Below are 23,670 nucleotides of genomic sequence, written 5' to 3' on the forward strand. Positions count from 1 at the left end.
TATTTATTTAAAAATAAATTGAATTATTACTATTAATTATTATTTATACAGCCTGATATTTATGAACTGTTGTATAAATAAATAATTTCAGTATATGGAATAATGATTATTATCTTTCATAGCTCAATTTATAGGAAATCAATACAATTTTGTTTGTTATTAATTTACGATCATTTAACATTTGAATGTGATATCATTTGGACACTTTAGATAAGTCATTACCACGCAATGTATCTTCAAAGAAGTCTTTAATTGTATCATATAGTGTTAAAACTAATGCTCCACCAGTACCTCTGAGAATATTTGATAATGAACCCTTAAAGAAGGCTCCAATACCTTCAGTCTTAGCTGTTTTGATCCAACAATCTAATGAATTTTTATACATGATTTCTGATTTACTAAGTCCTGATTGCATCATCATACGTCTTCTAACTGTATCAAAAGGATATGATATGACACCTGCCATTGTTGTCACTATCTGTGAATGATACGTGTAAAAGTCATAGAAGTCTGAGAAATTTAAAAATAATAAAATACTAAATAATAATATACTTGAGCAATTAAAAAGGTAACGTGCAAAGGAATGCTTTTTGGATCAGGAAGCATGTTTTTTGTGGTATCGTAAAAACCGAAATATGCAGCTCTATAAATAATAATTCCTTGAACGCTCACATTAAAACCTCGATACAAACCAATAAAGCCATCTGTCTTAAAAATTTTTACTATACAATCAGCTAGACCTTTAAATTCTCTTTTATCTCCCTTTCCAATATCTGCAGCTAATCTGCAAAGTACATTATTATTGTATTATTTAAGGCTATGGAAGCCTAGTATATTACCTTGTACGAGCAAAATCAAGTGGATACACAAATAAAAGAGATGTGGCTCCAGCAGCTCCACCAGAAGCTAAGTTTCCAGCAAACTGTTTCAAAAACGCATCTTTTGGAACACCTTCCAAGAATATAGTTTTGAATTTGTCTTTAAATGCGAAATTTAAAGCTTGAGTTGGGAAATATCGAATTACATTAGCTAAATTCCCTCTCCAAAAACTACGAAAACCAGTTTCTTTCGGTATGCGTATAAATGCATCGATCATGCCTAATAAAAATCATGCTACAATATGGAAATATTATTTTAATTTATACATTAAAATTGTACATACCCTTATACCGATCTTCTGGTCTTATTTGTTTTGAAGTATGTTGAACTTGGAGTAATAACTTTACTCTTTCTAATGGTGCAACTGCCGTTTTTGATACGGCTGCAGATATCCCACCAGCTAAAAAATCTATTAAAAATGATTTATATGTGTCCATACTACAAATTTTTTAACACATGTATATATCAGAAATAGATTTGATTTTACAGTGATAAAATCGATTCAAATTAGTAATCATAACATTAACACAATTTTATGGATCAATTGCCTTTGTAACTTTATTTTTACATAAAACATTTTTTCAACGTATGGAAACTGCAAATCAATAAATGTTAATCCACGTTAACGACACGAGCTTTTTTTATAACGGATTAGTTTGTAACTTCTATTGTTTTTTATTTTTGTTTTTAATTTATGACGTCGGGATGGGTAAATCAATATACAGGAAATTTGATTTTAACGTTTAATCGCTTTACATAAAATTGAATCTTCTTTTCATTAATTTAAGGCGTTCAATTGGTCATACAAATTTTGTCATCAAAGCTCTCAAACACGTCTCAAGAACTATGACTATATCATTTTTTATTCGTACAAAGAGTTTTAGATCACAGTAAATTCTAGCTAAATTGACGCAAAATATATTAATGCATTTTTAAAAGAAGATAAAGTATAACTAAATAAAGTTTAAGGAGTGTTACTTACATAATTACTTAACATCAAACCACATCGAACAAGCGTTAAATATTAGCACTTTCAGTTCTAAAATTCTTATATTCATTAATTATATTAATACTATTGAAAGGTACACATAGCATATTTAAAGGAATGTTCCGGCACATAGTGGCAAAGTTATATATGTATGGACAAAACTGGACCATCTTTGGTCAATATGAAATTCAAAAAGATATATTTGCATTTGTTTCTCTTTTCTCCTAAGTGCATAAAAAACTAATTAAAAATATAATAAACATAAAAATTTGGTATAACTTCAACTTATTTCATCTAATACAAATAAAAATATTGTACTATAATGAGTATTCAATACCCATTAAATAAAACACACATTCACTGCCTGTGTAACTTAGGCATTCATTGCTATCTATTGCACACCTTTCAAGTGATGAGATGCGAATGTTGTGCGAACATTTTTCCAATATATAATCTATTTTCGAAAATGTATACCAATTTGAATATTTCTTTTTAAAATATCTGTTCAAAATTGGCACTAATTGAAAGTGATTTGTTATCCTCAATTAATTGGCAGTGAAAGTACTGAACATTTTATTTAACAAAATATCATTAAAGTCAAAACTTATGAGTTGTCTCTAATATGCAACAGCATATTAAAATAAATGTGTATATCAAAGACTTTATACTTAGTACGAGTATGAATGTGGTCAGGAAATATTTAAAACTCTTGTACCATTTGATTAAGCCGCATGAACAGACTGAAAAAAATTATAATTATGTTCATCACTCGATCAATCAAAAATAATTTAATAATTTAAAATATTATTTTCTATAATTAGACATACCTTTGCAATATCTACGCCTGTCAAATTTTTAACCAATTCTGGTACGCGCGTCACTATATTAAACACTTCTTCAGTCAGTTTTTCTGCACCAATAGTTCCATTTCCACTAGAAACCATTGTTATCTTTTTGGCTTGTGATAAAGGTGCTGCAACTTCAGCTGCAACCTGTGAAATTCAAGGTGCAAAAGATGTTTATATTATTCAGTTGACAAAAATCGTTAAAATTAGGATATAAATTTTTGTTTAGTTACCTTTGGAAGAGTATCTAACATCATATCTATCATAGCAGCACTCTTATATTCGTTCCATGCAGCAGCTTTTTTTGCCATTTGTTCTGCTTCCGCTTTAGCTTTTGCTTCAATGGCAAAGGCTTCTGCTTCCCCACGAATTTTGATGGCTTCTGCTTCGGCTTCAGCTTCCATTACTAAGCGCAATTTATTAGCTTCAGCCATTTTTTCTAATCTGTAGATAGATAATATTTGTCAATACTTGCTTGTCAATTTTTTAACATTTCAATTTACCTATATTTTTCTGCATCAGCTGGACGTCGTACAGTTGCGTCCAACTCACGTTCACGTCTCATCATTTCTTGTTCTTGTACCGCAATTTCTTGTCCACGTTCAACAACTTTTATTTGCATCTGTTCTTCCATAATTCTTTGTTTAGTTTTTGCAGCTTGCAATTCAAATGCCATCTCGGCTTCTGCTTTCTAATAAGACATAAATCAATAAGACAATAGCAAACAAAAAATCAACAAGATAACAATAATTTTCAAATAAGACATAAATCAATGTGCTATCAATTTGAATAATAATAAAGATAAAGAGACTTACTTTCGTTTGCACTTCGACGTCATATGCAGCTTTCTTCAATTCGAAATCGCGTTGTGCTTTAGCAATTTCGGTATCATTAAGAAAACGGGCAGCCATTCTCTGTTCTTCAGCAATGGCTTCGCGAATTTGAGCATCTCGACGAGCTTCTGCCTCACCGATTCTTGCATCACGTTTCACTTCAGCTGTTCGTGCCATACCAAGAGCTTTCAGGTATCCCTATAAATGATAGATGAATATTTAATATAACATAATCAATAATATTGCATTTTCATTATAAATTTTATGTAATAACATTCATTTTAGTAATTATTTTGAATTCAACCTGAATTACATAAAGGCAGCATACAATATAAGAATATCACACATATTTAAAACAGAAATTTGCAAATGTGTATAGAATATTTGTGCTACCATTGAAGCAAACACTTGAGATATGCTCTAGTTCCTTTTTATTCAAATATTAACGATCTGTACTAATATTGTTTGAACAGCAGTGCAGTAGCATTATATGTAGTGATAAAACAAAATTTGAACGTACCTTTGCCCCCTGCAAGTAGCAAAACAAAAACGTATTCAATTTACAATGTACAAGAATTGGACGACTCATATTAGTAAAAAAATTACTTATAAATATCATATAACCACTTAAAGGGGGACTTTTCATATCGAAAAAAACTTTATACATAGCTATATTAGAATTTTTAATTTTGTACTTTTTGTATAAAAATTTTTCCTGAGTTCGGCATTAACGGTCAAATGTTACTTAATAGGGAAAAAAAGAATTAACTTACCTCTTCATCTCGAATATCTTTTAAAGTATAGGACACAACAGTAATGCCCATATTGACTAAATCACTGCTTGCTACTTCAAAGACTTCTTTGCTGAATTTTTTACGATCCTTATATATTTCCTATATCACAGAAGTGAATTAAATTAAATTAACATTTACTTTTATTTAATAATTTAACAACAGCAATTCAATGAAATGTTATTTATTATACCTCTACAGTCATGCTTCCCATTATTGCGCGTTGATGTCCTTCTAGCGTTACAAGTGCAATATTATGAATTTCTTCTTCAGTTTTACCAAGAAACTGTTCACATGCTGTAGATAACATTTCCTCATTTTGGCCCTGTATTTTAACCTTTGGTATATGTAAATATATAATAAATAAATTATTTATTTATATACGAATACCTTAATTATATTTTAAACTAATATCTTTTGTTACCTGTGCAATTCCTGTTACAGATATTGGTACACCTTGACATGTATACACTGTTGGACTTTCTACTTGTAAAGTCATAGTATTCAATGAAATTCTGAAAAATGTAAGATTCATTTATAATGAAACTATTACTTATATATTCATATATAATGAAACTATTACTATCATTTTTTTTGTATACAAAAAACAAAAATACAATTACACATAATTTTACTTTTAACTTTACATATAACAACTTACTTACTTTTGTACTTGTTGGACAATAGGCCAAACAAATACCCGACCACCAGGTACTAATAGAGGTTTGCTGTAGCAACATCCTTGAAAATGAAGCGTAAATCAGTGGAAATAAATATCAATGTATCATATGATTTCATATTGGTATTGTTTAAAAGCTAGATGTACAATATAAATCGTAAAGTAATGTGACTTAGAATTAAACACGCAAAATTAATAAAAAAAAGAAAATAATTAATGATATGCCGTTTAATTAATTTTTCTACTTTATTGCGAACTAAATTTTTTAACTCAATTAATTAACAAGGTACTCCATGTCGGCTTAATTCAACGTTCAGAAACCAAGCAATTTGCAATAGAGATCAGTCAATATAACTACCTGACACTACGAGGGCCTCGTTTGGCCCGCAAGTAACAAATCCACAACTCATAGTCGCAGTGTGCAGAAAAACAATGGTTACGGAAAGTTTAAAGGGATCGAATTTCCGTGTAATCCCCTCACACTCAATTGACGTCGCTACGATGTCGTCATTCTGCAAGATCGTATCGGAGCTTATGCCGAGTTTACAATACTCTTCATAGGCAAATTCGTGCTATTAAGTTTTTTATATCTAATAAAGTTTGATCTTGTACTTCAAGGTATTTTTATTAATAATTTTACAATATAAACTAAAATTTATTTTATACATTATACATAAACATAATATTCAATATAAATAATAAACTTCATTATAACTTTTTATTTCTGTTATAAGTAGTTTCAAAATCGTCTGAACTGTTTTTTGAATCTTTCATAATGATAGTCATCAGTTGCTTTTTCTCCGTTGTCTTTTCTTTTTCCTTTGTAATCATCTCTTGGTGCTATTACTTTCTTTTTGTCGTCAGAGTCTTGTTTTGATTTTTGGAAATCTGTATCTTCTATATTAACTGAAAAAAAAATAAAACATCATTTATGTTATAAGATTTGATTTTGATATATTATAAGATATAAATAATGTACATCTATTGTGTTGCACAAAATTCACAGCCATATTTGTTGGTACAAATTGCGAAGGACCGTCCTTTTTTCTGTGTCTGTCCCAAAGCAATTTTAATTTAGCTTCCTCTGTAGCTTCAATATTACGAATCTTCGCTCTGAAAAAAAATCTTTTTATATGCTATTTTTATTATAAAAGAAAATCAAGTATAATCCTATAAAATAGCGTACTCTATTCCAAGATCCACTTCTGGAATACCAGATAACATTTGATTTGAAAGCATCTCTTCACTTCTGTGTGCAGAGCTTTGTCTTAAATGCTCAGGCACTGCCTGCAAAGCTGCTTCTTCTGGCGAACAATAAGATCCTTTGTCATTATTTTGCCCATTCTCAGTTGTGCCTTCAGTTTTACTTTTTCTTTTTGATAATTCTTCTTCAATGTATTTCACCCTAAAGAAATAAGAAACCATTAATTAAATATTTAATGAATTACATCAATCTCATAAGTGTAATTACATCTCTTCATCTTCATCTCGCTTGTTAGTTTCTGCGTTAAATTGTGTGCCAATACCAGTTTCATACGCATCATTTTGCTTTAATTTGGTGTTCTTTAACGCAGTCATGTTTACCATCCCTCCAGTTTTTACGTTAAAAGGATCTGACTGAAAAGAAAATCTTTTAAAAAAGAAATTGATAGCTATACCTTACTTATTAATTGTAGTATCATTGCTCACCGTCATTACATCAGGTGTTACATTTTCTCCAAGAGCTAGTCCAACAACATTTATACCTTTTGGTCGTTCACGAAGTTTTTGTATAACTTTCATCTCTTCAACTTTTTCCCTAAATAAATATTTCTATATATAATCAATAATTTCTAAATGATAACTGTTTTATTATTAAACTGCATAATCATTTTATATTTATATTTGAATTTGTAATTTACCTGACAGACTCTTCATTTTCGTTGTCATCCTCATCTGATGAAACCTGCCGTTTTCTTATTGGTTTTTTCGATTTCTTTTTAAATTCTATTTTCTTTTCTTCCGTGCTGGTCATCTATTTTGAAACAAATAATTAAACAAGAGATATATACTATTTTACACTTTATTTGCATATGTCATTTTGTAACTTGTGTCTTACGTTGTATATACACAATTTTTACTACAAATAAAATCAACTTTTTTGTAAATAAACAGTAACTGAATTCAAACAAAGATGAAAAAAGTTACAAGTTAACAAATACAGGGAAATAACACACGTTATAAAGTTTTGTATAATTTATAAAATATAAGCTGCAGCGTTGTGTACATCCCGTTAACATCTGTATTTCATAGATTACAAATGTATCAGAAAGTTACTAGAAAATATTTTATGGTTCCTTTCTAGATCTATAAGTTTCCTATCTAGAATGTAACTTTTCCATATTAGATCACACGTGAAGAACGAATGAATTTGTACACGTGTTGTTACTGTCAATTTGAATTATTTTCTAAGTTTTCTTAAACATGAGAAATTGAATTTAATATAAAGTTAAGCTTCTTAAATTTCAACATGAAAAATAAGTCAATTCGACATAAAGAATTAAATACATTTCAGGTATGCAATGTATGTGAATAATTGTTTTGTCTGTTTTACATACGCTATATTTTTTTTATTGCAGTTTAAAACATTTAACGAAAGAGTTAGTGAGATTGACGTCGATGTCTTTCATCGTGTTGCACATCGAAATGAAGAGAACGAGGAAGAGATTGAAACATATTTCCATCAAACACTTCAGAAATGGAATTTTCTTAACCTCACCGAAGGTTATTGCAGCTTTAAGAGGAAAGTTCGCGATATCGTAACGCTCCCACAATTGGTAAATCAAAAGCAATTCGTGGTAGACACGTTGATAGAGTATTTAGAGAAAAAGGATGTTTTGTTTCTGCAACCAATTTTAGAGTGAGTATTAAGTTACAGTACACGTAGATTTAAGTAGTTTGTGACAGATATTTGTATCAATTTTTCATTGTAGGCTAGTCGTAGCTGTGTCTAAAGATTTACAGAAAGACTTCTATGAGTATTTTCCTAAATTTCTAACAGTTATTATCGACTTACTACAAACAAAGGATACAGAACAATTAGAATACACATTTATGTCGTTAGCTTATTTATTTAAATTTTTATGGAGATACTTGGTTAAAAATGTGAAAACTGTGTTTGATCTATTATTACCATTGTTAGCGGACACGCAGCCAGCATATGTAAACAGCTTTGCTGCTGAAAGTTTTGCATTCGTGGTACGCAAGATCAAGGACAAAGATTCTTTCTTAAAGACAGTGTTGCATATATTGAAAAGTAATCCAGATGGAATACCAGGATGTGGTAAATTACTATTCGAAGTAATATCTGGTGTACCAGGTCAATTTCATTCGTGTGCAGAGCAAGTGCTTTTATTGTACCTCAATGCGTTGAACAACGAATCGTTAAATCAAAGTTTAATGTTTCAATTATTGGAAGAAATTATTAATTGTATACTGCAAAATATACATCCGCAAAAATGTCAGATACTTTGGTCTGTACTTTTAAATGCCATGGACAAATCTATTGAGAAAACTAAGCAGTTTCAACTAAAAATTGGGAGAAAGAAAAGTTTAATTCTTTTAATGCAATTGTTGAATACAATTGTCAGTCACAGAAATGGAAAAATGGTTGCTGATCCTATACCTTTGATTAAAAAGTTGGTAGAAGTTTTAGATATGTTTGAAGATGAGAATGATGTGTTAGAAAAAGTTATAAATGTATCAATTGCTATTCTTTTAGCAGCTAATGTTAGTTTAATGCAAGAAACATCTAGTCAAATATTATTTAAAATTATGTCAGTAAAAGATATTGAATTGTTATATGGTGCTGTTGAAAGTTTAATTCATTATTCGTCATTTGAAACTTTGATATTGCCACATATAATACGACATAGCATTTCCATTGGTTTCAATGATAATATTTTACAATTATTTATTAAAATAATTAAAGCAAAAGTTCCCTTATGCCTTAATGGTATCAATTTAAACAAATGGACGAAATACATCTTAAATATACGAGGTATAACGTCTGATAGTATTAATTATCTCCAAAAGCAGTTAGAAAGTTTATTGGATAATGATATATCGACAAATGCATTAAAAACGTTAATTATTTTACCACATCTGAAGCCTATACCGGAAGAATTTAAGGATATTTTAAAAAGAGGAATATTGTCTTTGTATAAACAGATATTAAATAATACCAACACAGAAATTGAAATAATCAAATTATGTTTGACATTTCTAATAGCTTTGGAATCTGCAATTCACGTATTGGAATTAGAAACTCTGCACGAATTTATGGAGAAGAATGATTTAAAAATATTAAATTTAATTACTAAATATCCTGATAATAAATTCATTCTGAATGCAACAGATCTATGTATAACATATTTTAGTACATCTCAATACAGAGAAGTGTACATAAATCGAACTGTATTTGATAAATTAAGTAGCAATATTGCACAAAAATTAAGTTCACCATTCAGTGAAATACGTTTAATAGTAACTCATTTATTTCATTTATTCTCCAATATCACTGAAGTGAAATCGCATACTATGAATGAGAAGAAGCAAACAAATGCTATGGAACATATGTATTTGGCAGAATGTGAACCTATAACTGTACAGAGTTATCGAAGTAGACTGTTGCATTTACAAGCATTGTCATATGAGAGTGATGCAATGATAAATTTAGATTCGAAATATTATGAACTTCCATTACGATATTTACTGGGAAATCTATATATAAATTTCTCTTTGCTATGGGACCCTGTAAGTAAGATTATAGTTACTTTTGCACTCAGAGAATACGAGCAATTTTGGCCTATATTCTTAACCGAATTAAAATCTAATCGTGAAGTAACTATAGACTATAAACCATTGTTTGAATGTAAATTTATTTCTGAAATAGAAAATGCAATACAAATATGTAGTGATAAACCAGACTATGAAAATCATAAAATTCTATTGTGGAAATGTATGACAAATTTCTCACATTTTTGTGAGATGAAGAACAGAGATGTAACATGTTTATTTATTGACTTTGTAAATGATAACTTTTTTAAGACCAATTCTGAAGATGCGAAATGTTGCAACATTTTAAAAGCACAAGAGCCAACTTCTTCTAATAACAACATGGAAATTGATATAGAAAACGAAAGTGATAACGAATCTGAAGAAAGCGAAAAAGAAGAGGAAAAAAATACAGAAGCTACTATTCTTACAGATACAAAAATAAAACAAATAGACACAGAGTCTAAAGAGATGAGTAAAAGTGTTATGAATAAGATTTATAAAGTGAAACTTTTACTTGCCCAACTTGAGGTATTTGAAAAGATGACAAATCCAAGAACATTATACAGGGAATCAGAGATGCAAAAAATTTATTTGGACTTGCTGTCATCAAAAGTTCCTGACATTCAAAAGGGCGCTTTAAATTGTCTTCTAACATATAAATATAAATATTTACTACCTTACAAGGATAATTTGCTTAGTATAATTAATGAAAGAAATCTGAAAAATGAAATGATACGTTTTAAGGTCGATAAAGAAAGTAATACTATTGCAGAAGAACATCGCGCTGAATTTATACCTATACTGATGCGAATAATTTACGCTAAAATGATTGCAAAAACAGGAATGAGAACTGGCGGTAAAGCTGGAGGTACTTTAAAACGTAAAATAATCTTACGTTTTCTAGCTGGGATTGAAGAGAATGAAATGATTATATTTACTCACATGGCGTTTAAGCCTTTCAAGAAATACATGCTCGAATTGGATAAAATGAACGACCAACAAATTAATTTAAAACAACTTACACAAAATATTATTAATACTGTAGATTTGAGTAACGTTATTCCACCTAAACGTTTGCAGAGCGCGACGAATTTACTTGCAATTTTAATTGAGCAATTTGGCAGCAAGATGGGAAAGAAATTGTTACCTTATTTACTTAGTTTGGTAATATGCATTCTAGCAGAAATAACTGGAATTTTACAGAAATCGGACAAAGTCTATACTGGTTATTTACGGTCTATCAAAAACGTAAGGTCAAGTTGCATCTTAATATTAGCAAGATTTTTCGGTCACTATGAAAATTATGAGTGGGATGAATATGAAATGGATAGCTTGTTTAATGTAGCTGTATTCCCATGGCTGGAACAATTACCCGTGGACGGTATTCACAGTCCCACTCCATTACTAAAGCTATTTATGGCATGGAGCCAGAATTCACGTTATTATCCCTTATTTATAAAATATTGCGAAGATAATAGATTTCTTACTCCACTTCCATATATAATGAAACTTCTATTGGGCCCAAAAACTGAATCATGCGTTATTAACGCTATTGTAGAGATGATTGAGAAAATGGTAACGCTGCAGGATTATAGACAGGTAAATGACAGTGGCATGGAGGTTGATACACCTTTCGTTCCCTTAACACCTATACTTAATAATTTACTTGAGATAAATGATGAAGCATTATCTAACGGTGTTAATTATGGGTCTACCATCCTTCTTCCTCATGTGTTTAGTATTTTACAGTATATTAAAAGTAAACTTGAAAAGTCAAACAGGGGAATAAGTAAGATAGAACTTGTGATTTTATCACGTATATCAGAATTTGTAAAAGATGCAGATGCATGCGACATGCTTCTTACTCTTATTTTACCGATATTAGCTAAAAAAGCTACAGCCGAAGAAGAAGAAACGATTATTGAATTAATTACTACTGTGATAAATCTTGTGAAACAAGTGAAGAAACCAACAATACATATACGTACAATTCTACCTTTGTTAGGTACAGTGTCTACAATTCCTGCTCGTAAACTTTTGTTGGAACTTTATAAAACCATTGTGGAAAAGTCTAATGATGATTGTCGTGAGATACTGATGAAAAATTATGAATTAATAAGTGCGCTTAATGCGTGGGATCGTAGATGGCTTGATCAGCCAGATTTTCAGAGAAGATTTGATGCGTTTTCTGAAATTAATAATGCAACAGAAAAGAATGAGATTACATTAGAGTTTGGGATAGGCATCATTCATAATTGTTATTACATTCTTAAAAATGAAGCAGATTTATCACTGAGAGATAATGCAGGACAATGCCTTAAGTTTCTGGGTTCTAAACTGGCACAGGAACATAAAGGAAATACCGCAGATAGACGTTATCTAATGGATCAGACAATTTTACCACTTATAAAGAAAGGGATAACTAGCAAAGTTGAAGTTGTGAGGCTTCAATCAATATCCTTTTTGGGACATTTAGCTATGGAATGTTCAGACACCCATCCTGTTTTACGAGATTTATCGGTATTAACTAATAAAGCCGATCGTGAAGTAGATTTCTTCGAAAACATGCAGCATTTGCAACTACACAGAAGAGGTCGAGCATTTCTTAAATTTTGTAATATAGCAAAAACACTGAAAAAGCCATTCAATCCAAGAACATTAACACAGTTTATCCTTCCTTTCGCTTCTTCATATTTGTGCAATGAAACTTTTATGCGCAAGAACAGTCTTATTGATGCTGCAATAGAAACAGTTGGAACTGTATGTAGACTTTTACCATGGCATCAATATGAAATTATTCTGAAACATTACTTGGAAAAGCTAAGACATTCCATTGAATTTCAAAAACAGCTTGTTAGAATCATTGTTAGCATTTTAGATTCCTTTCACTTTGATTTGTCAAAATATAAACCTACAGAGGAATTTTCAGTATCAAAAGAGATCAAAGAAATTTCTGAAAAGAAAATGATTTCCGGTACCAAAGAAGATGTAAATGTTGACAAAGAAAGTGACGAAAAAAGTGGTGATAAGACTAATGAAATAGAAGTAGAAGAAAAACTAGACGAAGCTTTGAATTCTGAAAATATAGATACCGTGGAAGAAACTGTAGAAAAAATACAAAATGAAACTCAGGAAGAAGTACTTGTGATGAAAAAACAGATCATTCTTTCACAGAACGGAGCACGACGAGTTGTATTTAGTATATCCAAGGAATTGTTGCCACAACTTCATCGTTCTATTATAGCGAGAACAAGTCACGAAAGTAGTCACAAGATTAATAAAAAAAGAGTTGCAGTGGATAATGAGGAAGAAGAGTTAATGCGAGTTCCCATCGCTCTTGCTTTTGTTAAATTATTACAAAAATTACCTGAACATATTTTACATATTAATTTACCAGGGTAAGTATGTAACACATACACTTTCATGTAAAATTAGAATAAATCATTAAAGTATTGTAAATAATTGTTTCAGAATCTTTATGAAGTTATGTACATTCTTGAAATCTCGCTTGGAATCTGTACGACGCGTCACTCGAGCAATATTACAAAAAATTATGATAACTTTGGGTCCGAAGTATCTTTATCATCTTCTAAAAGAAATGAATACTTTATTAACAAAAGGTTTTCAAGTTCATGTCCTTGCATTTACGGTACAATCAGTGTTAGTTGTTCTGAAACCATATTTTCAGAAATTTGATATCAATGAAAATCTTCAAAGTATTTTGTCTGTAAGTAATATCATAAATATACATATATTAAAATCTTAATTTTATATTTTATTTACTAATAAATTGATATATTTTATCTTTAAGGTATGTAAAGTGGATTTATTTGGATTAACAGCAGAAGAGAAAGAAGTAATACAAATAGTAAAACATGTATCAGAAGCGAAATCTACAAAAAGTTTTGATATATTTCATATATTAGCACAATATATTACTGAATCATGTTTAGTAGATTTAATTTTGCCATTGAAAGAAGTGCTTATGAGAAGTCATTCGCATAAAACTATACAAAAAGTTGTGGAATGTTTTAGGAATATAATATTAGGTTTAGCTGATAATACATTTATACCATTAGAACAAATGTTAATATTCCTTTATGGTGTAGTTTCTCAAAGTATTCCTGAGCTTAAGCCCGAGAAGAATGCTAAAGAATTAACAGAGAAGGAAGCAAAAATACTCACTAAACAGAAACCAGATTGCTTTATCATACCTCCAGAACCAAAAAACAAAATGGGTATAAAAGCTACTTCAAAAACATCAAAAAATACCAATGTTCACGTTATTATAGAATTTGGTTTGAAACTTTTCCATATTCTATTAAAAAGAAACAAAATATCTAATGCAGACTTTAAGCCCCTGATAGATCCGTTTGTATCATTTATAAGTGAGTGCATAAAATCTCAACACGTTAAGGTAAATTTATTTTTTTTCTTATCGCAAATAACATTTGTAATTAATTATTAATATTAATATGTTGGTATTATATTTTTTCAGCTAAGTACCTTGGCTTTACAGTGCTTAAATTGGTTGCTCAAAATGGATTTAACTTCAATACAAGAAACAATCTCTGACATTTGTTCATCTATTTTTAATATCTTGCATAAATATGCTGCGGCCGGCCTAAGTAAAGGTGATAATTTCGATTTGGTGATGGCTGGTTTTAAGTGTATGTCCGTAATTGTTCGTGATGTGAAACATTACGTAATTAGTACTGATCAGTTGAAGGCCTTAATCATGTATGCTGAACAAGATATGCACAATTCTGAGAAACAGGCAACAGCGTTTGGTTTGCTCAAAGCGATAATCGCTCGAAAAATGATTCTTCCTGAAATGCATGTTGTTATGGAAAAAGTTGCTGCTTTAAGCATTACCTCGGAACTAGAACATGTTAGAGTACAATCCCGCTCTGTTTTTTATACTTATTTGATGGAATATCCACTTGGCAAATGTCTGCAAAAACACATAGCATTTTACTTAACACAAATTAGCTATGAAGTGCAACCAGGTCGTCTTAGTGCTTTAGAGATGATTTATAGTATTGTTACGGGGTTTCCACTAGTAAGTACATTTAATTCTTTTAGTTTCCCTTTTCTTTTTTTTTCTGCTGATTAATGCAAGTGAATCAATCACATAACTTTATATATTAATTGTAATTTTAGAAAACATTGATCTTCAAGTCAGGTATTATCTTTATAATGGTGGGTGCAAGATTAGTAAATGACGATGATCCAACATGTCGTAAGTTGTGCGCTAAATGTATTAAAGAAATGATTACACGTATACCTTACAATGAAAGAAGTAAACTTTTTGATATAGTTGTAACGTGGTTGAAAGATCCTAAGGTAATTATTCGAAAATGATTTTCAAATGTATAACATATTTAATGGTATAAAATTATTTTGTTATTGTGTTATTTTAGGTAATGCATCGAACATTGGCTGCACAATTATGCGGTATATTTGTAATAGTAGAAAAAGACACTTTCGAGTCTCGTTTAAAAGAAATATTACCCCTCCTTTTGAAACAATTTCATGCAGACTTCAATGATAACGATGAGCCTGGTCGTTTTGTGAAATTACACACTGAAAAAGAAATTCAATTAAAAACGGAGCGTAATATCAAGGATCCAGAGAAAATGAAAGATCATCATATGTTTCAAGTGCTACAATTGTTACTGAAGATATCTGCAAATTGTACGGCATTCCTTAAAAGTGAAGAATATAAAGATGCTGTTCATTCATTTGCTGGTAGGTTTAATGTGTTATGCTATCTAATGATTATTCAATATAATACAATAAATTCAATATTGACAAAATTTTATGGATTTCAGAGTATACTCAATCTTTGTTAGCACATCCTCATATGTGGGTGCGTTTAGCAGCGTCTCAACAAATTGGATTTATCCTAGCTGTTCTCGATATCGACAAAATTGCAGACCTTTTAGAAAATCCTGAAAAGTGTGAAGCAGAAACGAGTTACATGTATTCTGATCCAACTGCCATTATAAAAAGTTTAAGTTTAGATTTAATTGCACAACTGCAACCTGATATGATGTTAGAAGAATTAGCTAATCAGACTGTTAAAAATTTAATTTTCATCGCGAGAATTTTGAAATCTGTGAAACAGATTAATACAACTGCGACAGATCGAGTCGACGAAACGGAAGATAAAGATAAAAAAAAGTTATCTCTTCTTTGGCTTGTTAGGAGATTGAGAAAGTCTGTAAATATAGAAATAGTTCAAGCTCCTAAGTCAATAACAGTGGTATAGTATCCATTGTTATCTTTATATGATTCTTAAAAGGTTAAATAATTAATTAAATTATAAGTTACATTCTTTTTTTCAGCGATCTGCTTTCTTTAAATGGGTTGCTGGTATACTGGCTACAATACCTATGGAATATTTAAATGTAATACTTGTTAATATCATGTCACCAATTGTTCGTGAAATATCTGCTACAGAAGAAAAGATTACCACTTTACGACGGTTGGCTAAGGAAGCGGCTGCGATGATTAAAAAACGTTTAGGTAACGAAGAATACACGAGATTATTCAGTCGAATACAACAGAACTTGGATATTAAAAAAGCAGAAAGAAAAAAAATACGTACGCAGCAGGTATAGTTTCTTTTTATATTTTTAACTTTTCTATAAGATAAGTAAGTAAATTATTAAATACCAAAATTTTTTTTTGTTATAGTTTGTAACGGATCCAGAATTAGCTGCCAGACGTAAAATTATGAGGCAGCAGAGAAAAAAAGAAGCTAAAAAAAGAAAATTAGACACAGTAAGAGGAAAGAAAAGACCAAACAAACGTATTAAGAAAGAAGTCGATTTCGATATTATGTAAATTATACAAAAATAAAACAAAACTTTGATAAGAATGACAGTGTTTTTATAATTATTGCAAATGATATACACTATTAATATGCAATATTGTATGGCAGTAATTTTATGTAAATAGGTATGATAAATGAATATTTATTGTAAGATACAAGTACAATCAACAATAAACTTTTTTACTATGACAAATGATTATTATTTTATATATTTGTGCATGAAATAATGTAAATTATATGAAATTGTTCATTTTAAATTGTATTTAATTTAATAATCATTGAATGGAGTTCGAAAAAAGTACTTATTATTAAGTCCTAAATTTAATTTATTGTCATGATGAATATTATCAATTTTTAACAACTTCAAAAATAGTCAAAAAGATTATTAGTCATTAGATTTAATTATTTACTCATTAGATAGTCAAAAAGATTATTTTAATGCGATTTATTTATGAATATGACGCTATATTCGACCATGAAAGACTTAAAACGTCACTCAAATAATGAGAAGCGATAAAGAATTTGATACAGAACACGTACTATTCAACATGTATAGAAAAATTTGTCTAATTATACTTTATTGAAGTATCGCCAACTCGGAGTTTCTTTATTTTTAAATATAATTATATATAAGCAGGATACTTATTGCTTATTGTAGTATCTATGCTTATCGGGGAAAACTCGCGTTATCGGTGGTGGTTCCATATAAAAAACCGGAAACGTGAGAATTGACATGTTAGTTGAGTAAGGAGAATTTCAACCAGTCAATCGTCCACGGTAGAACCAATTTTAGTTCGAACGTTTTCATTGATCGCTCATAAATCCACGTGAACGAGACGAAGCAAAAATGTTCGTCACCGTTTCACTAGCAATAGTGACACTGATATTAATTATTTATTCGGTAGTCGGACAAAATAGAAGAAAAGCTCCACCAGGTAATTAGAGTTATTTTCAGTTAACCGTATCAAGTCACGTTACTCGATCACATTCACTAGAATTAGCCTGATCATTGTCGATCAAATCAGTATTTTCTTCTTTTTGTTTTTTGTTTTTTTTCGAATAATATTGACGCGTCTTTACCGCAGACATTGAGTCAACAATTTTACCTTCTTAATTTTATAGTGAGCATAATAATTAACAATTTACGTAACGCGTTATGGTGACTATAAATATTACATTAATCTACTACAAATATTATTAATCATATATAAGATTTTCCAATTATTTATTGAAATTTTGAATTATTAATTTAAGAATTAAGCCGAATTAAGGTGAATGAAGTAGAAGAATAGAGCCATTAACAATGAATAAAATCGCGCGGACGTACATCCCACTCTAGTTGGCTTAACTATGAACCAGGTCACTGAACTAGTTTAAATTAGAGCTTTTATTGTTCGTTCAATGAGATTATCTATTTCGTATTAATTATTCTTAGAAGTTCTTGTTTATCACAGAAAAATATACACAGTAATATATTCGCACGTATATATATATCAAATATATGTAGATAAGAAATCTGTATACATATGCGTAATTTAATTAAATAAGTGAATAAACAATTAATTAATAATAATGATCAAATAATAAATAATAATAATGGTCTAATAATATGGATTTTGAACTCTTCCTTTCAACATTGGTTACAAAATGTCCATTGATATTTATGACACTATAATACTTTTTATTGTTATTGAATAAGTGGTTAATATATATTATCACCTGTACTTATTTCCAATTATTATTATGTATATTCCTTTCAATGCAACTATTTTGAATATATTTAAAATAAATTCGTCGAATAAATTCGCTTTCATTTCCATTCTCCAAATTAATTTCTCTCTGTGAGATACAATAGATAACAGAATATCGATCATTATATAAAAAGCCGTGGAATGAATTTCCCTTTTCTTTTTCTAAAATTTTTATTATTTTTCAGGGCCATTCTCATGGCCGTTTTTCGGCAGCCAATTTCTATTGAAACGTTTGGCTCGTGAACTTGGAGGACAGGCCAAAGTGTTCCTGGAGCTTTCAAAACGATATGCCAGCGATGTGATAGCAATAACCATTGGTAATGAGAAAGTATTTGTCGTTTTTGGATTCAAGCTGTGTGATACGGTATTGAAGAGCGATGAATTTGAGGGACGTCCCTGGAACGAATTTATTAAAATTCGAAACATGGGCAAAAAGCAAGGTATCGGAATTTAATCTTTGAAGTACATTTTAAATATTGATTCTATGATTATAATTTCCTCTTATAAAATATGATATATTTTAAGTATGAATATAAATATTTACCCGTCATTATATTTTCTTCAGTAATGATAATTTCGTCAGTATACTCAATCTAGCTCGTTTTTTAGTTATTTCGTTTAATATTTATATTTTTTGTTTATATTTTGATATATTTCATACTTCAAACGTTCGAATTATGTTAATATTTACAGAATTATCATGAATAATAATACTATTATTTTATTCATTCTTGCTGAAGTAATATCGTTTTTCTATGTATCGTTTATATTTAGAAACTAATTGTCATGCGAGTACGGCATGTGCCAATTAAGTACGTCAATTGTTGGTATTTTAAAACTGAAGTAATATCGTTTTTCTATGTATTGTTTCTATTTAGAAATCAATTGTCATGCGACTACGGCATGTGCCAATTAAGTACGTCAATTGTTGATATTATTTTAAAGCTTTGTTCATACTGTTACTGTTTTCATTTCATTTTTTTTTTTTTTTTTATTTTCATAGATAGTAAAAATGTCAAGGCGAAAGATCGAAGAGGTACAATTGCAGTGTATTCTGTTATTTTTGTTTGATAAAGGATATTAAAGCACAAAGAAGCTACAAAAAATATTAATGAAATTTACGTCGAAATCTTGAATATCCGTAAATGCCAGCGGCGGCACAAATAATTTAAAAACGGCGACCGAAATCTTAAATTCTCGCTGCATGCGGCCTCGCATTGTCTTGTTGCAAGATGCGTCGTTTTTTATTCACCAGAACCGATCGTTTTTTTTAGTAATTCCGCCTTTAATCTTTCCAATTGCGCACAGTAGATCTCTGCTGTGATAGACTGACCAAGTTTTAATAATTCATAATGAATCACACTCGAAATATCCCACCAGACACATAAAAGAACCTTTTTCAATGTCCAAGATGATTGAGGCGTTAAAACCAGGCGTTTTTGATTGTTTTTTTTTTTATGTGGATTGCTGTAAAGGATCCATTTTTCGTCTCTGGTAACAATTATTTTCAGAAACGGATAGGTTTCATACCTAGTCAGCAGAACAAATGATCACTCGCCGATCGTGCGAAACCCAAATCCCCTGCCTGTGTTTTATGCGGAGTTTTTTTTTACAATGAGTTTTCTTTTACAATCGATCACGGACAACCGATATCCTGCGACAATTCCTTAATGGTTTTGTGGATCTGATTTCACCAATGATTTCAACACGTCTTAATAGATTTCGGTCGCCGTTTTTTTAAATTGTTTGCATTTACGGATATTCAAGATTTCGACGTAAGTTTCATTAACAATTTTGGTAGCTTCTTTGTGCTTTGATCTGAAGGGATTGACAGTGTGTTGATGCGTGCAAGGATGAAGGAATGTGAAGGTAAATTGGAAGTAATGTAGTGTGGAGGAAGTAAAGTAATGTAGGAAGTGATTTTGGTAAGGGTGGGGAAAAGGTTGTGCGTTTCGTCTCAGAGTCGCTGCCTAGACTCATCATCAGTGGGGCTGATGGCAGCGTGACTCCTTACCCCAGATGCTTGTTCTAACTACTCGCTAAGCTGGACGGTCACCCCCATCATCCTAGCGGTGTCCCGCACTCTGCTTAACATCGAATATCGCTAGACTTCGATGCTAGGCGCATAGTCACTTGCGGCTTGTACAAGTCGGTGTTCGAAACTCGTACTCGAGGGACTCTAGGCCGCTACAGATCCTTTATCAAACAAAATACACCGTAACTGCACCTCTTCGATCTTTCGCCTTTGACATTTTTATTATCTGTAAAAATAAAAAAAAATGAAATGAAAACAGTAACAGCATGAACAGAGCTTCAAAATAATACCAACAATTAACGTACTTAATCGGCGCAATTGTACGACAATTGGTTTCTAAATGACACATAAAAAAATGACATTACTTTTGAACAACGCATTGGATGAATAACCATAGTTAGAATAACAAAAACAGAAGAAGCAATACAGAAATCATCATATAACTAATTAACATATAAATTAACATATAAATCAACATATAAATTAATTAATTTAAAAAAATTAAATAAAAGTTCTAGTTGTATTATCATATATGGACAATTGCTTATTAAAATGGATTTGTCTTCCTATTAATTTGAATGACCGATGTTTTATTGTACTATATTTATATTGCGTTATATTTCACTACTACATGGCAGATGTGCATTTGAATATTAGCAATTTGAATATTATCATTTTCTAATATTACCAATAGGCATTACAATGAACGACGGAGCAGAATGGAAGATATTACGGACCTGGGTGATACAGACCATGAAAAATTTCGGTTTCGGAAAACGCGAAATGGCTGAAATGATTAGAAATGAATTGATCATACTTCTGGATAACATGAATAAAAAGGGTCCACTTCGACTTAAAGAATTGATTACAGGGCCTGTGCTGAATGTACTCTGGTTTTTGACGTCGGGACAGGCATTTAGCAAGAACGCAAGGTACATAAATACACGTGTTCTATTGGATTTCTCTACTTTGTGGAGCACCGTTTCCACATTTGGTCTCCCATGCGTATAAGCAACTGGATCGTTTACACGTCTGCTTGAATTTCTTCTACTTCTTTTTTTTTACTATTATACGTAGAAACACGTTGCATTTCTTTTATTGAGAATTCTCATAAAACCTTTTGAAAAAAATGTAAGATGTACGAAATTCGTTTCGTTTATAAGCAACTGTCATCTTTTCGTGTCTTTTTACTATCTGTAATAAAGTTAAATCATAGAAATTAAAGTAACGATTCATAAGAATTTCAAGTAGGCCATAAGTTTGAAGCACATTGTGATTATTTGCTCTAATGTAGCGTAAGTTATTTTGGGGACTTATTGGAACGTCGCTCGCAAGTCTTTGACATGACAGGCGGGATTCTCAGCGCTTTCCCTTGGATTCGTTACATTGCACCTGAGCTCTCAGGATACAATCTTCTATGTACGTTGAACAATGAGCTCAAGGATTTCTTAATGGTGTGTCTATTATGTAAATCAATTATGATTTTGCATTTATTAAACACGTTGTTCGACAATCTGTCTGTTATACGTGGATCTTTTTTTTTTGCGCAGAAAACGATCGTTGAACACAAGAAGAACTACAAGCCAGGAAGTGAGGCAGATGTAATTGACATGTTCCTTAATGAAATGAAGAACAATGAAAACTCTAACGTCTTTACAGGTATGATCAAATTATAAGTTGTTTTATTCGTGAACACGTTCTCTTTTTAATTCTCCCCCAAAACTCATGTGCTGTAAAAAAAAGAACAATTTTTAATATTTTTCATTGAATTAAGAAATAGAAAATTTTATACATCCGTTTAGTTCTTAGAGCATCAATGTTAATAGAAACACCTACAATAGAAACACCTAATATTACATGTTAAGAGAAAGTGTTTTCACTAGAAGTTGTTGCATACGACCCCATCAAACGTATATGTTCGTTTTCTTTTTTCTTTTTTTACGTAACATACTTTTTAGACGAACAATTGGTGGTGTTGTTGGTTGATATTTTCATTCCTGGTATTTCAACTACGAGCATGGCCTTGGACTTCCTGTTTTTGTCTATGATAGTGTATCAGGATGTGCAGCGTAAAGTACAAGAGGAAATCGACTCGGTGATACCACGTGACAGACTTCCTGAAATAGAGGACAAAGCGAAGTAATAAAAAATTTTCTCTCTTAAATGTTCGCTCTTATCTGTGTAAAAATTTTAATTTAAATTTAGTTGAGTCATTGATTTTTTCTATAGAATCTTCTATATCGTGTGTCCTGTATAATTTTTCATCTCTCATGAGAGAATAAAAGCGAATGTTCAGTGAAGAGATCAGAGAGAAACAGAGTATCCGAGAAAACCGAAATTTTTTATCGTTACAGGCTCCCATATGTGGAAGCTGTAATAAATGAAGTATACCGGCTATGGCCAGTATTCCCTATAATTGGGCCGCGACGAGTACTTCATAATACGGTTCTCGATAAATACACAATACCAAGGGATTCCACTGTTTTACTCAGCGTGGAATCTATCAATAAAGATCCTAACATCTTTCCGGAACCAGAGAAGTTCATGCCTGAAAGATTTATAAAGAACGGCACCTATGAACCAAGCGCATATTCTTTACAATTTGGAAAAGGTATAAGATAGATACAGAATGCATCTGTAAAATTTAATTTTCTGTTGTTGTAATGTCATGAAAATTTCACGGAACATACAGCCTATTAATTTTGTTAATAATATATAGGGTATTATTCATTATCTTTATGAAAGTTAAGAATACTTTTTACAATCTTGATTACTACATTGCGAGCAAGTGACACTGCTTTTACTACGATCATTAAGAAGATGGTTTTATGCACTGAAGTTTTCTATAATTTTAATTGCAGGGAAAAGACGATGTCCAGGCGAGGTACTAGCAAAATCCTCGGTATTCATATTATTTGTGGGCGTAATGCAGAAGTATAGTTTGTTTCCAATTCCCGGTAAAGGACCGTACTCTATTGAAATTAACTATGGCATATCATCATCACCAAAACCTTATGAAGCACTCGCCACGCCACGATGATACGTATGTCTTGTTTACGCTTTACATTCTTATTGAAGCTGTCAATAAGTGGAGCTTCGTATATTTTATATAATTAATAAAAAATGTTTCTTTTTGGCGAAATTGATATTTTACTAAAATGTCCCATGTTCATGATAAATCAAATGGCTAATTGATTCGTACGAAGGATG

At 30.7% G+C, this 23,670-nt stretch overlaps 5 protein-coding genes across 9 annotated transcripts; 2 read left to right on the forward strand and 3 right to left on the reverse strand.

Moving 5' to 3' along the window:
* Positions 1 to 55: 55 nt before the first annotated feature.
* On the reverse strand, positions 56 to 1,548 carry LOC122530840 (ADP,ATP carrier protein 2-like). The gene is made up of 4 exons (XM_043658178.1): positions 1,163 to 1,548; positions 840 to 1,098; positions 553 to 784; positions 56 to 478 (listed from the first exon to the last, which is right to left on the reverse strand). The coding sequence occupies exons 1-4, from the start codon at positions 1,314 to 1,316 to the stop codon at positions 194 to 196; spliced, it is 930 nt and encodes a 309-aa protein (XP_043514113.1). The 5' UTR covers positions 1,317 to 1,548; the 3' UTR covers positions 56 to 193.
* A 60-nt stretch (positions 1,549 to 1,608) lies between these two features.
* On the reverse strand, positions 1,609 to 5,537 carry LOC122530839 (flotillin-1). Of its 3 annotated transcripts, none has more exons than XM_043658175.1 (11): positions 5,374 to 5,537; positions 5,002 to 5,077; positions 4,761 to 4,851; positions 4,530 to 4,673; positions 4,319 to 4,438; positions 4,066 to 4,074; positions 3,528 to 3,743; positions 3,216 to 3,403; positions 2,946 to 3,156; positions 2,695 to 2,859; positions 1,609 to 2,607 (listed from the first exon to the last, which is right to left on the reverse strand). In XM_043658175.1, the coding sequence occupies exons 1-11, from the start codon at positions 5,423 to 5,425 to the stop codon at positions 2,590 to 2,592; spliced, it is 1,290 nt and encodes a 429-aa protein (XP_043514110.1). In that variant the 5' UTR covers positions 5,426 to 5,537; the 3' UTR covers positions 1,609 to 2,589. The 3 variants fall into 3 exon arrangements, with proteins under 3 accessions (XP_043514110.1, XP_043514112.1, XP_043514111.1); XM_043658177.1 differs by having other exon boundaries at positions 4,998 to 5,077; positions 5,374 to 5,396; XM_043658176.1 differs by lacking the exon at positions 4,066 to 4,074.
* Positions 5,538 to 5,700: 163 nt separating this feature from the next.
* On the reverse strand, positions 5,701 to 7,298 carry LOC122530850 (telomere length and silencing protein 1 homolog). The gene is made up of 7 exons (XM_043658204.1): positions 7,114 to 7,298; positions 6,917 to 7,029; positions 6,705 to 6,813; positions 6,487 to 6,632; positions 6,202 to 6,420; positions 5,995 to 6,128; positions 5,701 to 5,921 (listed from the first exon to the last, which is right to left on the reverse strand). The coding sequence occupies exons 2-7, from the start codon at positions 7,027 to 7,029 to the stop codon at positions 5,755 to 5,757; spliced, it is 888 nt and encodes a 295-aa protein (XP_043514139.1). The 5' UTR covers positions 7,114 to 7,298; the 3' UTR covers positions 5,701 to 5,754.
* Positions 7,299 to 7,409: 111 nt separating this feature from the next.
* LOC122530838 (small subunit processome component 20 homolog) lies at positions 7,410 to 16,722 on the forward strand. Its single transcript, XM_043658173.1, has 11 exons — positions 7,410 to 7,569; positions 7,634 to 7,914; positions 7,988 to 13,231; positions 13,305 to 13,560; positions 13,645 to 14,250; positions 14,332 to 14,895; positions 14,997 to 15,179; positions 15,257 to 15,584; positions 15,668 to 16,101; positions 16,184 to 16,453; positions 16,536 to 16,722. The coding sequence occupies exons 1-11, from the start codon at positions 7,525 to 7,527 to the stop codon at positions 16,683 to 16,685; spliced, it is 8,361 nt and encodes a 2,786-aa protein (XP_043514108.1). The 5' UTR covers positions 7,410 to 7,524; the 3' UTR covers positions 16,686 to 16,722.
* Positions 16,723 to 17,297: 575 nt separating this feature from the next.
* Positions 17,298 to 23,595, forward strand: LOC122530829 (probable cytochrome P450 305a1). Of its 3 annotated transcripts, XM_043658164.1 has the most exons (9): positions 17,298 to 17,456; positions 17,509 to 17,609; positions 18,611 to 18,865; positions 21,155 to 21,392; positions 21,755 to 21,914; positions 22,011 to 22,119; positions 22,419 to 22,599; positions 22,815 to 23,071; positions 23,322 to 23,595. In XM_043658164.1, exons 2-9 carry the CDS (start codon positions 17,522 to 17,524, stop codon positions 23,498 to 23,500), a joined length of 1,467 nt encoding a protein of 488 aa, XP_043514099.1. In that variant the 5' UTR covers positions 17,298 to 17,456; positions 17,509 to 17,521; the 3' UTR covers positions 23,501 to 23,595. The 3 variants fall into 3 exon arrangements, with proteins under 3 accessions (XP_043514099.1, XP_043514098.1, XP_043514100.1); XM_043658163.1 differs by having other exon boundaries at positions 17,298 to 17,609; XM_043658165.1 differs by having other exon boundaries at positions 17,298 to 17,609; positions 22,512 to 22,599.
* The last annotated feature ends 75 nt before the right edge of the window (positions 23,596 to 23,670 follow it).

Source organism: Frieseomelitta varia, unplaced genomic scaffold (assembly GCF_011392965.1).
Source record: "Frieseomelitta varia isolate USP_RPSP 00005682 unplaced genomic scaffold, Fvar_1.2 scaffold_358, whole genome shotgun sequence".
Classification (NCBI taxonomy): domain Eukaryota; kingdom Metazoa; phylum Arthropoda; class Insecta; order Hymenoptera; family Apidae; genus Frieseomelitta; species Frieseomelitta varia.

What these genes read in the sequence shown, in the direction of transcription:
- LOC122530838 (XM_043658173.1), top strand. Translation starts at nt 7,525, where the DNA reads ATGAAAAATAAGTCAATTCGACATAAAGAATTAAATACATTTCAG. An exon ending in TAAAATCTCAACACGTTAAG is followed by an intron (nt 14,251 to 14,331) that starts GTAAATTTATTT and finishes ATATTTTTTCAG; the next exon opens with CTAAGTACCTTGGCTTTACA. An exon ending in TGCTGTTCATTCATTTGCTG is followed by an intron (nt 15,585 to 15,667) that starts GTAGGTTTAATG and finishes TATGGATTTCAG; the next exon opens with AGTATACTCAATCTTTGTTA.
- LOC122530839 (XM_043658175.1), bottom strand. Translation starts at nt 5,425, where the DNA reads ATGAGTTGTGGATTTGTTACTTGCGGGCCAAACGAGGCCCTCGTAGTG. An exon ending in CTGTAACAGGAATTGCACAG is followed by an intron (nt 4,674 to 4,760) that starts GTAACAAAAGAT and finishes CATATACCAAAG; the next exon opens with GTTAAAATACAGGGCCAAAA. An exon ending in ACGTCGAAGTGCAAACGAAA is followed by an intron (nt 3,404 to 3,527) that starts GTAAGTCTCTTT and finishes ATGTCTTATTAG; the next exon opens with AAAGCAGAAGCCGAGATGGC.
- LOC122530829 (XM_043658163.1), top strand. Translation starts at nt 17,522, where the DNA reads ATGTTCGTCACCGTTTCACTAGCAATAGTGACACTGATATTAATTATT. An exon ending in GCATTTAGCAAGAACGCAAG is followed by an intron (nt 21,393 to 21,754) that starts GTACATAAATAC and finishes GCTCTAATGTAG; the next exon opens with CGTAAGTTATTTTGGGGACT. An exon ending in TTCTTTACAATTTGGAAAAG is followed by an intron (nt 23,072 to 23,321) that starts GTATAAGATAGA and finishes TTTTAATTGCAG; the next exon opens with GGAAAAGACGATGTCCAGGC.
- LOC122530850 (XM_043658204.1), bottom strand. Translation starts at nt 7,029, where the DNA reads ATGACCAGCACGGAAGAAAAGAAAATAGAATTTAAAAAGAAATCGAAA. An exon ending in GAAAATGAAGAGTCTGTCAG is followed by an intron (nt 6,814 to 6,916) that starts GTAAATTACAAA and finishes ATATTTATTTAG; the next exon opens with GGAAAAAGTTGAAGAGATGA. An exon ending in TTTTGTGCAACACAATAGAT is followed by an intron (nt 5,922 to 5,994) that starts GTACATTATTTA and finishes TTTTTTTTTCAG; the next exon opens with TTAATATAGAAGATACAGAT.
- LOC122530840 (XM_043658178.1), bottom strand. Translation starts at nt 1,316, where the DNA reads ATGGACACATATAAATCATTTTTAATAGATTTTTTAGCTGGTGGGATA. An exon ending in CTTGATTTTGCTCGTACAAG is followed by an intron (nt 785 to 839) that starts GTAATATACTAG and finishes TGTACTTTGCAG; the next exon opens with ATTAGCTGCAGATATTGGAA. An exon ending in TTACCTTTTTAATTGCTCAA is followed by an intron (nt 479 to 552) that starts GTATATTATTAT and finishes TATCATTCACAG; the next exon opens with ATAGTGACAACAATGGCAGG.